The sequence below is a fragment of the Oncorhynchus nerka genome, linkage group LG26 (genome assembly GCF_034236695.1).
Source record: "Oncorhynchus nerka isolate Pitt River linkage group LG26, Oner_Uvic_2.0, whole genome shotgun sequence".
Lineage (NCBI taxonomy): Eukaryota > Metazoa > Chordata > Actinopteri > Salmoniformes > Salmonidae > Oncorhynchus > Oncorhynchus nerka.
This window is the reverse complement of record NC_088421.1, coordinates 23919462-23934931: the sequence shown is the minus strand read 5'-3', so window position 1 is coordinate 23934931 and position 15470 is coordinate 23919462. Positions and strand designations below refer to the sequence as shown.

Genomic DNA, 15470 nt, shown 5'->3' with positions numbered 1-15470 from the left:
GACCCTTCCCCACCCTCTTCTCTTTTTCTCTTCCTATTGGTCAGTTCTTGCGACTGTCATGCGACACCCCACCTCAGATCGTGTACAGTCTGATGACGGCCCACTGGGGGTTGCCCTCCCCCAACCTGGTGGTTTCTGTTGTGGGGAGTGGGGGGTGCGAGAAGGTCAAGCCCTGGGTCAGGGAGGTGCTGAGACAGGGGCTGGTCAAGGCGGCACAGAGCACCGGTGAGACAGACACACACACACATACACATACACACAAACAGACATATCATGGTGTGCTGTGATTGAGGCTGGTCAGAGCACAGCTGAGGACAACGCCCACTCTGTTTCATCTATTTGTTTAAAATATAATTAATTCATACACTCTTAGAAGTAAAGGAGCCTGGAAGAACCTTTTGGGATTCAAAAACTTGTCACACAGAGGGAACCTTTCCAGTTCAAAAAGGTTTATTGAGGAACCCCTGTGTAACGGTTCAAACTGGAACCTTTTTGTAATGGGAGGGGTACAATTAGAATCTTTTAAAATCTATATTGTAGAGGTGGCAGCCTATTAAAAGATTGGAGGTGTGGCTTATTGGGGCCGTGGCTTTCAGATAGTTATTTTTGGCCACCTGTTTGAATAAATGTCATTATTTGTACACTGAAAATGGACATTTTCCTTAAATGCTTCTTGATGACCCCCATTGGGAGGAGGACCTCCCGTCCTATGATGACGGGATAAGACCCCTCTATGCAGGAGAGGAGATGGATGATGAGGCGCAAGATGACAGATCATCTTTCGTCCTTAGCGGGCATTGATAGTGGACGACAAATATTTGCTGCTCAATGTCTGCAAATGGGCAGCGGCCAGACTTAACATTGAGTGGCCCGAACCCGTGGGGGACTGAGACGCAGAGGGGGACTTTTACGTTGGGAGGCGTCTCCCCTCTCGTGCTGTCCCAGGCAGCAGCTCTGGTAGCACTTTATTTGGATAGTCCGTCTGTAGAGGCTCTACAGGCTATCAGTAACATTTCAACTAATCCTAGCTCTAATCCTAACTTTAGCCCTTATCCTAACCTTAAACTTAACCCTTACCCTAATCCGTATTCTATACCTAACCTTAGCAAGCAGTTGCTTATCAACAGTTTGTTGATAGTATGACCATCTGTAGAAAATCCGGAGTATGCAAATAAAGTGTGACCGCAGCTCCTCCCGGCTGTCCCAGCCTACTTGCCAGAACCCAAGCGCTACTGGGTCAATCCCCTTACCTCCAGGGTCCAAACCAGGCATTTTTCCTACATGGAGGTCAAGGACTTGGAGGACCTGGGTATTTGAGCTTTCACTGGCCAGAAACCTCAACCCCAATGCCATCACAGAGCTCAGCCTCCGTGCCTCTAGAGGCGCCATCCAATGCTGTGGCCGCATCATGAATCTTGCTGTGGTAGGAAAGAGAGCCTTGTTTCTCAACCGGTCCGTTCTATCCGACAAGGACAAAGAAGACTTCCTTGAAACTCTAGTAGTGCCTAAGGTACTGTTTGAGCCTTCTGTTGCCACCATGCAGCAGAAGTACAAACTCTGCAAGAAGGAAAGTCAAGCCTTTATTAACTTTTGTCTGCCCTGTAGACCCGGAAACTGTGGCAATCCGGGCTAGCCCTCCACCAACCAAGGTGGGGAATGGGGAAGCCCCCAGCGACACAGCATGTGACACTGGGGCAAACGGCCATACCCTGCAGCCACATCCAAGTCCCACCCCTCTGGTTCTCCTGCCAGGGAGAAGGGGTGTCATACTTATGGGTACGCCCCCTGCGGAAGAGAGAGGCAGTCAACGAGGCATTCGGTTCCCTGCACTGTTCCTTCTTGGGTGGAGCACAGACTCTGTGGTCCACCCAAGGGAGATCACTCTACCTCCGGGTGCCCTCCGTGCCACAGCTTTCCCCTCCACTCGTTTGTTTTCAGCTGAGGCAGGAAGACAAATTTTCTTCAAAGCACTGTCACCAGTTCCCAGTGTCACTACACTCTCTTTCAATAAAACACCTGTCACAACCAGGCATCTTGCCAAGGAAACAGAACAAAAATACAATGCACCACTGGTGAGCGAGAGTCAGCCTCCCTGTTGGCTACTCGCCGAGAGAGTAGACAACTGGCGTGCATGTGCAGTCAAGCCTTGAATCCTATCCACAGTTACCAAGGGCTACAGACTGCAGTTTGCAATGAGACCTCCTGCCTTCAACGGCATTCTGGAAAGGTATACCGAAACTTCTGTACTGTTTTTATAATAGAACATGGTACTAGAATTCTTCTAAACCTTTGGTACTTCTGTCAAATGTCTCTTGTCGTCTACTGATTGAGAGAGTATCAAGTCTCTCTAGCAGTGCTGCAAATGTCCCCTTATAGGGTAAGCGCATTGTGCCTGCTCCACTTAGTCATTGCTAGCACAAGCCTGTCCCAAGGAACCATTGCACTGTGGTACATTACCAGAAAAAGGTTGGGAACCACTGATTTAGAGTTAATGTAACTTTAGTTGTTCTACAAATTTTGGGCTATATGTTTAGATTTTTAATACATTGCAAGGCTGCATGATGCGACTCTAATGATGATCTGAAGGCTTTACACACTTCGTCATTCTCTCATTCACAATTTGAGAAGCACTTGATAATGCCTCTAATATCCCGGTGGCAGCCCCTTTGTGTGGCCATAATGCACCCTAAAAAAATCAATGCCTTTTGCAGACCTCCTCCCTGAGGCTCTCCATCACGTGATTGGGTCTTTCTCACAGGCTACAAGTGAAGACAGACGCATCGGGGACATAACTGGGCCTGTCTTTATCCAATTCCGAGGTGCATATTGAAGATATTGGAAGAACTGTCCACATTTAATTTTCATCAGCCAACGAGATGAGTAGGCCTAACGAACAGCAAAACGCATGAGCCTATGTCAATCTACTATCCCGCATAGTACTGTGTGAGAAATAAATATTCCAAACATAGTCTGGGACAGTTGTGGGATGCGATAGATCCCAAATCAATACAACCATTAGCATCAACAAAAACTTTTTTATGCAATGAGTCTGACGCAACAGATCAGAATGTTTAGCGTAAAATGTTGATAAACTATTCTGCTATTTCTTCACATTATAAGCACAGCAATGCGCACGCAGCAGTAGGCTATAAACATAAATGTTCTGTTAGCGAAAAACACCATTGTCAAAAGTGACTGCAAATGCAATTATGCATGTAATGCTTTGATTATAAAGGTGCATTTTTATCGTGAAAATGATCTTCCACAAACTTGAAACTCACGTCGTTATTTGGCCACTTTAGTTGTGATACAAATATTGTCAAAACATTATAGGCCTGTGGGCTAAGCTACATGAGGTGTGTGATTCTGATTTAAAAAATATATGTTTCTTGCCTTACGCTGGTCATCATTCACAAGTGATAATATAGAATTCACAAGTGATTGGCTAATATTGTCACCCATCAGATTATTCTTGATTTAATCTTGTCTTTATATATACTAAATAATAAACTCAGCAAAAAAGAAACGTCCTCTCACTGTCAACTGTGTTTATTTTCAGCAACTTAACATGTATGAACATAACAAGATTCAACAGCTGAGACATAAACTGAACAAGTTCCACAGACATGTGACTAACAGAAATTGAATAATGTGTCCCTGAACAAAGGGGGGTCATAATCAAAAGTAACAGTCAGTGTCTGGTGTGGCCACCAGCTGCATTAAGTACTGCAGTGCATCTCCTCCTCATAGACTGCACCAGATTTGCCAGTCCTTGCTGTGAGATGTTACCCCACCATTCCACCAAGTCACCTGCGAGTTCCCGGACATTTCTGGGGGGAATGGCCCTAGCCCTCACCCTCCGATCCAACAGGTCCCAGATGTGCTCAATGGGATTGAGATCCGGGCTCTTCACTGGCCATGGCAGAACAGAACAGGAAATCTGCAGGAAATCACCCACAGAACAAGCAGTGTGGCTGGTGGCATTGTCATGCTGGAGGGTCGTGTCAGGATGAGCCTGCAGGAAGGATACCACATGAGGGAAGATGTCTTCCCTGTAACGCACAGCGTTGAGATTGCCTGCAATGACACCAAGCTCAGTCCGATGATGCTGTGACACACCGCCCCAGACCATGAAGGACCCTCCAAATCGATCCAGCTCCAGAGTACAGGCCTCGGTGTAATGCTCATTACTTCAACGATAAAAGTGAATCCGACCATCACTACTGGTGAGACAAAACTGCGACTCGTCAGTGAAGAGCACTTTTTGCCAGTCCTGTCTGGTCCAGCAACGGTTGGATTGTGCCCATAGGCGACGTTGTTCCCGGTGATGTCTGGTGAGGACCTGCCTTACAACAGGCCTACAAGCCCTCATTCCAGCCTCGCTCAGCCTATTGCGGACAGTCTGAGCACTGATGGAGGGATTGTGCGTTCCTGTTGTAACTCGCGCAGTTGTTATTGCCATCCTGTACCTGTCCCCCAGGTGTGGTGTTCGAATGTACCGATCCTGTGCAGGTGTTGTTACACGTGGTCTTCCACTGCGAGGACGGTCAGCTGTCTGTCCTGTCTCCCTGTAGCACTGTCTTAGGCGTCTCACAGTACAGACATTGCAATTTATTGCCCTGGCCACATCTGCATTCCTCATGCCTCCTTGCACCATGCCTAAGGCACATTCACTTAGATCCCTTAGACCCTGGGCATCTTTGTTTGGTGTTTTCAGAGTCAGTAGAAAGGCCTCTTTAGTGTCCTAAGTTTTCATAAATGTGACCTTAATTGCCTACCGTCTGTAAGCTGTTAGTGTCTTAACAACCGTTCCACAGGTGCATGTTCATTAATTGTTTATGGTTTATTGAACAAGCATGGGAAACAGTGTTTAAACCCTTTACAAAGAAGATCTGTGAAGTTATTTGGATTTTTACGAATTATCTTTGAAAGACAGGGTCTTGAAAAAGGGACGTGTATTTTTGTTGATGTGTTTATATGTGTGAAATTCGTTTTGATTTAGAATGGTCCATTATTATTCTGTATTGAAGCAAGGGAAAACAATACATGTGATCTCTGCACTTAAATAGCGAATGGAGGACGCTTTTCATGTGGTTGCCAGCCAGGTAGGCTATAATCCTGTTGTAAAGATAAGCAATGTGCTTAATATTAGGAAAGTTGATAAATAAATATAGTAGGCCTATCTTATAGAAAGCTGATGGGATTCTCTTTTTAATGGAGGCAGTTTTGGTCTCATGGGCTCTCATGTAGTGTTTGATTAGATTTTTGATTAGATTTGCATTGATGTCAGTGATTAGAGGGACAGAGGGGCATCGGAGCTTGGAGAAGCCTAATTACCGTGACAAAATGGTCACATGGAATTTGACTGCCGTCGTGACTTGTGACCGCCGGTGTGGCGGTAATACAGTCACCACAACAGCCCTACTCCCCACTCCAGCCAGAGTGAGGGAAGGAGGCGTATCCCTTATCCCGGTAGCCCCTCGATGGCCAGGCAAGCTCTGGCTAGCAGAGATCATTCTTATGCTTTGCAATGAGCCCTGGAAACTCCCATTACGCACGGATCTCCTGACCCAGGGAAAAAGATAAATGTATCAACCTTACCCATAGACCATAGCCCTCTGGGCCTGGCCCATGAGAGGCTAAATCTGGTCATGACAGGCCTGCCGCTCAGAGTAATTGAGACCAGAGCCCCTTCTACAGGCTCACTGTATGAACATTAGTGGTGTGTTTTTGAGAAGTAATGTGCCCAAAAACAGAATTCCTTACAAACCCACGTAAAAAAATGGCAGTACATACAACCGGCCTCCCAACTACAGACCACGTGTAAACACGGCAGATTCTGCAGGATTGTCTGAGACCAGCCACCCGGACAGCTGATGAAACTGTGGGTTTCCACAACCGAAAACTTTCTGCATAAACTGTCAGAAACCGTCTCGGAGAAGCTCATCGTCATGCTCGTCTTCCTCACCAAGGTCTTGACCTGACTGAAGTTTGGCATTGTAACTGACTTCAGTTGGCAAATGCCTACCTTCGATGGCCACTGGCATGCTGGTGAAGTGTGCTCTTCACGGATGAATTCCGGTTTTAACTGTACTGGGCAGATGGCATGTATAGCATCGTGTGAGCGAGTGGTTTGTTGCTGTCAACATTGTGAACAGAGTTTCTTTCCCATGGTGGCTGTGGGGTTATGGTATGGGCAGGCATAAGCTACGGACAATGAACATGATTGCATTTTATCAATGTCAACTGTAATGCACAGAGATACTGTGAGGAGATCCTCAGGCCCATTGTCGTGTCATTCATCCGCCGCCGTCATCTCATGTTTTAGCATGATAATGCACAGTACCATGTCGCAAGGATCTGTACACAATTCCTGGAAGCTGAAAATGTCCCAGTTCTTCCATGGCCTGCATACTCACCAGACATGTCACCCATTGAGCACATTTGGGATGCTCTGGATCGACGTGTAAGACCTTGTGTTCCCTCCAATATCCAGCAACTTCTCACAGCCATTGAAGAGGAGTAGGACCACATTCCACAGGCCACAATCAACAACCTGATCAACTGTATACGAAGGAGATGTCGTGCTGCATGAGGCAAATGGTGGTCACACCAGATAGTGACTGGTTTTCTGATCCACACCTGATCTGTGACCAAGACATGCATATCTGTATTCCCAGTCATGTGAAATCCATAGATTAAGGCCTAATGAATTTATTTCAATCAACTGTTTTCCTTATATGAGCTGTAACTCAGTAAAATCTTTGAAATTGTTGTATGTTGTGTTTATATTTTTGTTCAGAGTAGTATTTGTCCAGTAGGTTTCCTGAAGGAGAAAGCCCCCTACTATGTCAAAGATAATAAAACAAAAACATGTTTGTAAATACTACAGTTATGTCCCCAAAAACACCACAGTACATACAGTATAGATGCAGTATAGTATGTTACAGTCTGCAAAAGCTATACAGTAAAAACTGTAGTATACAGTACTAGTCTGTAAAAACAGTACATTAAATACTATAGTACAGATGGTTCCAAACTTTTTTGGCCCAGTGACCCATTTTTATATCTGAAACTTGTCGTGACTCCAACCGTGTGAGAAAAAAGAAGAAGTTATTAACAGACAATGTTTACTTTTTTATATTGGCCTATGGCAGTCTATTGAAAAAACATTCTAACAGTATTTCTGATTTCTTTTAAAGATGCACTCCAGCTATTTTTTTTTACTTTTAAAAACAACATCCCACTTATAAATACAGTAAGCTAAAAATAAATATATGTTTTGAGCTAAATCAGGTTTTTTTTTTGACAAAAGTACAAACTGGAGTAAGCCATTCAAGGAGTTGGCCTGATGGTGCCCTCTGTCATCGGCCTCCCCCTTGCTTGAGGAACAAAAGAGGAGCAATAGAGAACAAAAGAGTACCCCCCCACTTGTGCCATGTCAGATTACACCTGGACCACTTTTGGAGATGTGGGTAATAAATTAGCTGGAGACTGGAGTAGGAACTGGAGAGACTCGTTTCTGGAAGACAATGCTATGCTGACTCACATGCATGGTTGGGGCTAAGTGCGGTTTGAACAATGCAGGTGTGAACAATGCTGAAGGGACATAAACAAAGAAGAGACTTTCAAAGGCCTTTTCTCCGACATGTCTCCTAAGTGGATTTACAGGTTTATTGTCTTTTCAAATCAGCATAAGTTTCCCATGTTTCCTCCAACTACAGTGTATGATATACTGTACCATTTTGAAGCTCTGCGTTTCCTCTTCCTCTAGCTGTACTGGTTAGATATTCACAGGACACATGACCACCTAGGCCAGGTTCATTAAATCAAGGCGGGGAAATAAGCAAGTTCAGCCATGAAGCATAATAAAGTTTGCAGACACAGCAATGGTAAGAGGCAAACCAGTAGGTCAGATGACAGCTGATCCAGAGAAAGAACAGGATATACTGAGCATTCAAATTCAGTATTTGAAACAACCCTTTCTAGGCCTGATTCCAATACATAATCATTGATTTGACGTCGTCTTTCACTGCCGTTAAATGGACAAATGGACTTTTAAAGGATGGATGCATCTCACATATTTTCAGTGCCCTTCTTATTTAATTGCTTGTTACTTTTATTTCTTATTCTTATCCGTATTTTTAAAAACTGCATTGTTGGTTAGGGGCTCGTAAGTAAGCATTTCACTGTAAGGACCTGTTGTATTCGGCGCATGTGATTAATAAAATTGGATTTGATTTTAACCAACAGGTTCCTGCTCCTTATCTATATATTGTTTATTGTCTATGATTCTTTGTTGCTTAGTTGGTAAGCATGTGGTGCTTGCTATTCCAAGGTTGTGGGTTCAATTCCTGCAGTGATTACATACTACTAAACATGTATGCACCTATTGTTTCATGAACAATTCTCTCACTTCCCTCTCTTCCCCTCCCCCTTCTCTCCCTGCATTTCTCCCTCTTCTCTTTCTCACTCCCAGGGGCGTGGATAGTGACGGGGGGGCTGAGGGAGGGGGTGGGTCGTTGTGTTGGGCAGGCAGTGCGAGATCATGCTGCTGCGGCTTCCTGTCTCTCCCAGAAGAAAGTCATTGCTGTGGGCGTGGCCCCCTGGGGGCTGGTGCACAACAGAGAGCAGCTAGTTAACACACAGGTACACGCTCAGAGACACATACACTTACACACACACACACAAACACAATGTTCAATGTATACCGAATTAAACATGCACAGACACACACACATAAGGCGGCACAGGAACACACTACTGTACACTGACACCGTATACAAATAAATTAATGTCCTTCACTTTCCTTTATCTCTCCCCTCTTTTCTTCTCACCCTCTCTCACTCAGCCAAGCAAAACCACAGGAAATGTAATTAATAACAAGGACATTGTAATACACAACGGATGGTAATCACAATGACCTCTCTTTTTCTCTCTTCCCTCCTTTATTTTCTCTTCCTTGATCTCTCTCCCCCTTCCCTCTCGCTTTACCTTCGCTGATCCCCTTCTCTACCCTTGCCCCCACTCCCCTCTCTTTGTCTCTATCTTCTCCCCCCTCCTCCTCCTCTCTCAGGGTAGTTTCCCTGCGCGGTATTATGTCCAGAACGCATCTCGTGACTCGTGCTGCCTGGATAATAACTACCAGGCCTTCCTGCTGGTGGATGATGGGAGTGTAGGCCAGCGGGGAGGGGAAACGGCCTTCAGGTCCATGATGGAAGACTACATCTCCCACCAGCGCACCGGCATCTGGGGTGAGACACAGTACACAGTACACACCACACACACCACACACATGGCAGGTAGCCTAGTGGTTACAGCGATGGACTTGTAACCGAAAGGTTGCAAGATCAAATCCCCAAGTTCTGCCCCTGAACATGCAGTTAACCCACTGTTCCTATGACATCATTGAAAATAAGAATTTGTTCTTAACTGACTTGCCTAGTTAAATAAAGATAAAATAAATACCTACATACTGGTAAGACTAGCCCCCATCTCCTAAAAGTTTATAAAATATATTACAGATGTGCATGCAGGTGAAGTGCAGCATGTTCAAGCTGCCCAATGAAGGTGTACTAAGTTCAGATCACAGTGTGACTTTAAAAATAAAAAAAAATCAATCATGTTTCTAGTGCACAGATTTCAGCATGCAAGTGTGAGCCAAAGTTATCCTGTCTATTGAGTGGTCATTATCTGCCATCTAAAGCCCCTATTCTATTCCCACGTATTTACAAGTATAAAACTTGATTTAATTCTCTTAACGTTCTAGTAAGAGATTTCACACCCAACGTCCTTTGTCATATGATAAAGCCTATGATGCTCATGTAACGCTTTTGTGTTGGTTATATTCGTTGGGTTATTTATATATTTATAGAAAGACTAACGATGTTTGACAGTTCATCCAAAGTTGATCTCATCTGGTGAGCAACCAATGGGAGTTTCTATTGTTGACATCATGGCTACACTGTAAAAAAAATAATATATATATATATATATGTTGATTCAACATACAATTGTCAGGCAACCAGCTGCAATAGGATTGTGTTTGCTCAACATTTGGACAATAAGTTACACAATCATTGTCTGAAGACGGTGAATCATCACTGCAGAAACAATAAATATTGGGGAGAGCACATCATTCTGGTGCAGGAAGACCATGGTAATCTTCTCTGTATCAACCCAATTTGAACATGTTCCCCGATGGATCGGTCACAAAAGAGAAGAGGAGATTTCCTGTAAAAAAGCCAACATAACCAACAGCGTTATTCTGTGAGTTGAGTGTACTTCAAATGGACAAGAATTTGAGCTAATAAAGTTGACTCAACAAACTCTGTTCAAAGTGAGCTGAAATTGAAAAAGTTTGAGTAAAATTACATTCATATTTGCCTTTGGTAGGCAACACTGTATGATGGTTCAGCTATGCTGTAGAAATGTTGAGCAAACTCACAATCCTATTGTAGCTGTTTCACTACACTCACAATAACATCTGCTAAACACGTGTATGTGACCAATAACATTCAATTTGTTTGCCTTACAATTGTACATTCAATCAACAAATTCGAAGTGAGTCGAATTTGAACAATCTTGTTGAGTAAAACTACAAATGTATGTTTTCTCAAAACCATGCCTATTATTGTCATACAGTGTCTCCCAGCATGCTCTATTGCAGGTTGATTTTCAGATATTTTTTTCTTTCAATACCTGTGTTTTTGCATGTACATTGATTGGTTGATTACACAAACATAAAAACAATATCTAAACTAACCCGTCTGTTAGTAATTGGACTTTTTGCACCTGTTTCTGAGATGGCTGTTCCAGTTATATGATTTAGGTAGTCTCGATACATTTTCCTTGCCCTGGCAGTCATTCTCAATGCGGGTGATTCAAAGTGCCAATTGTTGTATAGTCTCACCCTGGCCGGAATTACACATCACATGGCCTGTCTGGTCCAACGGTAAAAGCCACGAACCCCGGCACACCTGCACAGCCTAGGCTAACAGAGTTGGCATGGGTTCAAGTCCACTGCCCTTCTGACTTGCAATCTCTCCTAGTCATGGGAGTTCTGAGTATTTTATGTGGGCCACATTATTTTGCTCCATTTAGTATAAGAGCCGCGTCATTTAGCTCCAAATGGCCCCTCATTCAAAATGGATATTATGGATATTCATATGAGTAGTAAATCATGAAACATTCACACATTGACATTAATATGATGGACATTCACAATGACATCGGATCAATGACTGATGACTAAAAATTTCTCCCCACACCCCTTCCCTGTACCTGTTATCTTCCAGATAGTGGCAGTATAGAGATTCCTGTGCTGTGTATGCTCATCTCAGGGGAAGCTGCCATGCTGAAGGTAAGCTATTACAACATCACTATCATCACTTAACTTTACTGTCCATGTCCAGAACATTCCCTTCTCCCCCCAAACACTCTCTCCCTCCCTTAAAAAAAATCTTTCTCTCTCCCTCCCCCAGAGGGTGGATCTCTCTCTGAGGAAGGCTACTCCCTGGCTGGTGTTGAATGGTTCTGGTCCAGCGGCAGACCTTATCTGTGAGCTGCTGGATGTCCTGTCAGCTGTGCCGATGAGCTGCACCTCTCCCCCGCCAGAGGGTGAGGGGAGCGAGAGCCCCAGCGCGGAGCTGCGCGAAAGGACCCGTGAGAGGGTCAAGAGGCACTTCCCTGCCGAGGCAGACCGGGAGAAGCTTGTGGACAGGGTGCGTGTGGGATAGGTGGGGTGTGTGTGAGTGAGCACTTCATCATACTGCTTATTTCTCTTCCTCTCTCCTCCTTTGTTTTTCTATCTCTCTGTCTCTCTCTCCCCCCTCTGTCTCTCTCTCTCCCCTCTGTCTCTCCCCCCTCTTTCTCTGTCTCTCCCCTCTGTCTCTCCCCCTCTGTCTCTCTCTCTCCCCTCTGTCTCTCCCCCCTCTGTCTCTCTCTCTCCCCTCTGTCTCTCCCCCCTCTTTCTCTCTCCTTTGTTTTCTTTCTTTCCCCAGGCTCTGAGTATCTATCAGAACAGAGATCTGATCACAGTGTTCGACGGGGAGCAGGACAGTCCTGATGATTTTGACACTGTGCTACTGAAGGCTCTGGTCAGAGGTAGGTGTGCGTGAGTTGTGCATTTGCTGTCTGTTGACAAATATGTGGAACATGATCCTGGTCAAACTATTCACTCGTTCAATGTCATTTCTGTCAGCCAGTAAACGTGTGTCCAGCGACGCCAGTGAGTACACAGAGGAGCTGAAGCTTGCAGTAGCCTGGAACAGGGTGGACATCGCTAACAGTGAACTCTTCAATGGAGACATCCAATGGAGGGTGAGCTGCTCCTCATTTCTGACTCTACTGTTTAACTCCATTTATTTTCTTTTATGTTATTTAGTTGACAGGGCATTTATTCTATTCAAAACGACAGAAAGACTTTACCTTTCCAACTTCTCTGTATCTGATAACATGAGGAACATAAGGAACGGCTTCAGAGAGGTTTCATAAGGAACAATACAGAGAAGGTGGGCTGGTGTTGAAGGGAAGGGAAGTTGGAACAATACAGAGAAGGTGGGCTGATGGTGAAGGGAAGTTGGAAATCAGAACAATTTCCAATTTGTGAAGCGTTCCTTTATTTTCTCACTCGGCAGGATGTTATTGTTTCACTTTTGACAGACAGACAGAGAGAGATATGTTTATAAAACGGCCTCCCATCCTCCCGTAGTACGAGGACCTGGAGGACTCCATGACGGACGCACTGATCAACAACAAGCCCCAGTTTGTACGTCTCTTCAACGAGAACGGCCTCAACATTCTGGACTACCTGACCTACCAGCGTCTGGAGGGCCTGTACCGCTCGCTGTCCAACAGCTCTCTGGCCTACACGCTTCTCCAGCGACACCTCACAGAGAGGCAGAGCCTGGCCAGATCCCTTCCCACTGTCCCCTGCTCTCCGGACGAGCCTACACCCCGCAAGAGCCGCATATCAGGACCCTCCTCTGCCAAAGAGCTCAGCTTGTATGAGGTGAGGAGGGGTTGCACTTTATTTTATGGTACAGAAATGACTAGGTACAGTATTTATTGAGAATTTATTGAGAAAAACACTCTGTGTAGAGTTGAGGCGCATTTCCTTTAATTTAGGTGTTTTGTTCTCAGTTATATGTGACTCGCCTCTCCCTCCAGGTGTCGCGGCTACTATGGGACATCCTGGGAGATGTGTGTCAGCCCTTCTACTATGGTCCTCTAGGTTTGGACCAGAGCACCAGCACCTGGAGAACACTGAAGGTAATGGCTGCCATAGCTGCGTTCCAAGTAGCACTCTATCCCCTATACACTCTCAGAAAAAAAGTTGCTAAGTAGAACCATATATGGTTCTTCAGCTTGTCTCCATATGGAAACCCTTTTTGGTTATATCTAGAACCATTAAATAAATGGTTCTACCAGGAACCCCTTTTTTCGTCTAAACCCATTGGGCACAGACGTCAGTTCAATATCTATTTTTGATTTACATTTGGTTGAGTTGTCAACTAACTTGAATTCAATGTAAAATAAAGAACAAATGTCACAATGACATTGTATTTAGGTTAGAAGTAAGGTGAAAAAAATACTAAATTCCCTTACCTTGGTGACTTTTTGCAAATCCAATCAGTTTTTCCCATTTGATTCAACTTCATCACATGGAATTGTTTTCTTGAAATTATGTGGAAACAGCATTGATTCAACCCCTTTTTGCCCAGTGGGAAGGTTCTTCCTAGAACAATCTATGAAAAGTTCTAACAAGAACCCTTTTATCTTTGAACGGTTCTACCAGCCTTATTATCCTTTAAAATAAACCACCTCTTTTTGACAATACATTACATGCTGTATATAATGCCTTACTTTTGAGGGCCTATATACCCTAACACAGTGTTCTGAAGCTCCCGGATTACAGGCCACATTAGGCCTGCAAATCACATTATGCTGGCTTGTAAAGTGATGTGTAGTTCCTTTTGGAATTCATAGTGATCTCGCTCTCTGTTTGCCGATAAGAGTAAAACTTTTAAACCGCCGCCGGGCCAGATGGAATACCAGGACGGGTTCTCAGGGCATGCGCAGACTAGCTGACAAGTGTCTTCACTGACATTTTCAATCTCTCTTTGTCCCAGTCTGTAATCCTAACATGTTTCAAGCTGACCACCATTGTCCTTGTTACCAAGAACTCCAAGGTAACCTGCCTAAATGCCTATCGTCCCGTAGCACTCACATCTGCAATTATGAAGTGCTTTGAAAGGCTGGTCATGACACACGTCAACACCATCATCCCAGAAACCCTGGACCCACTCTAATTTGCATACCTCCTCAAAAGATCCACAGATGACAATATCTCAATTGCACTTCACACTGCTTTCTCCACCTGAACACCAAACACTAGTTCGGTGTTCAACACCATAGTTCCCTTCAAGCTCATCACCAAACTTGGGACCCTGGGACTGAACGCCTCCCTCTGCAACTGGACTTCCTGACAGGCTAGCCCCAGGTGGTAAGGGTAGGCAACAACACCTCCGCCACACTGACCCTCAACATGGGGGCCCCTCAGGGGTGTGTGCTCAGCCCCTTCCTGTACTTCCTGTTCCCCCATGACTGTGTGGCCACGCACAATTCCAACACCATCATCAGAGAATTAGCAGTGTGGTGCCAGGAAAACAGCATCTCCCTCAATGTCCCAAGACCAAAGAGCTGATTGTAGACTACAGGAAATTTAAATTTAAGTGCCTTTGAACAGGGTATGGTAGTAGGTGCCAGGCGCAACAGTCAACAGTTTTCCATGTGTATCAAGACTGGTCCACCACCCAATGGACATCCAGCCAACGTGACACAACTGTGGGAAGCATTGGAGTCAACATGGGCCAGCATCCCTGTGGAATGATTTTGACACTTTGTAGTCCATGCACAAACAAATTGAAACTGTTCTAAGGGCAAAGGGGGTGCAACTGAATATTAGGAAGGTGTTCATAATATTTTGTACACTGTTGATTTATGCCATACTGTGTATACACTCACACACTACACTTTCACACAAACACAAACACACACCCCTCCCCCCACACCTGTGCGCATAGTGATGTCACACACACTTTCACACACACACTTTCACACTCATTATATGCTACTGCTACTCTGTTCCTTATTGACTCTTATTATCTATCCTGATTCCTAGTCCCTTTACCCTGCCTTCATGTACATTTATACCACACATACCTCGTACCCCTGCACAGTGATATGGTACTTGTACTCCCAGTATATAGCTTCATATTTGTGTATTTTATTCCTTGTCTTATTTTTTAAATATTCATATACATTTTTTTTAAAGCTCGGGAAGTTGTCGGGAAGGGCTCATTAGCAAGCATTTCACGGTCAAGTTTATACCCCTTGTATTCTGTGCATGTGGCAAAACATTTGATTAGATAAAAAAAATAAAAGATAAAAAAATTCCAGGAGTGTTT

The 15470-nt window shown here is 44.5% G+C and overlaps 1 protein-coding gene across 1 annotated transcript in view; it reads left to right on the top strand.

Annotated features, from left to right (window-relative positions):
* LOC115110820 (transient receptor potential cation channel subfamily M member 4-like) overlaps nt 1-15470 on the top strand; it is a 62980-nt gene that overhangs the window by 22429 nt on the left and 25081 nt on the right. Inside the window, exons 4-12 of the mRNA XM_065010275.1 lie at nt 45-225; nt 8480-8649; nt 9077-9254; nt 11298-11362; nt 11484-11723; nt 12003-12105; nt 12203-12321; nt 12713-13012; nt 13171-13272. Of these exons, the coding sequence (XP_064866347.1) occupies nt 45-225; nt 8480-8649; nt 9077-9254; nt 11298-11362; nt 11484-11723; nt 12003-12105; nt 12203-12321; nt 12713-13012; nt 13171-13272 (1458 nt within the window). The remainder of the gene's footprint in view (nt 1-44; nt 226-8479; nt 8650-9076; nt 9255-11297; nt 11363-11483; nt 11724-12002; nt 12106-12202; nt 12322-12712; nt 13013-13170; nt 13273-15470) is intronic.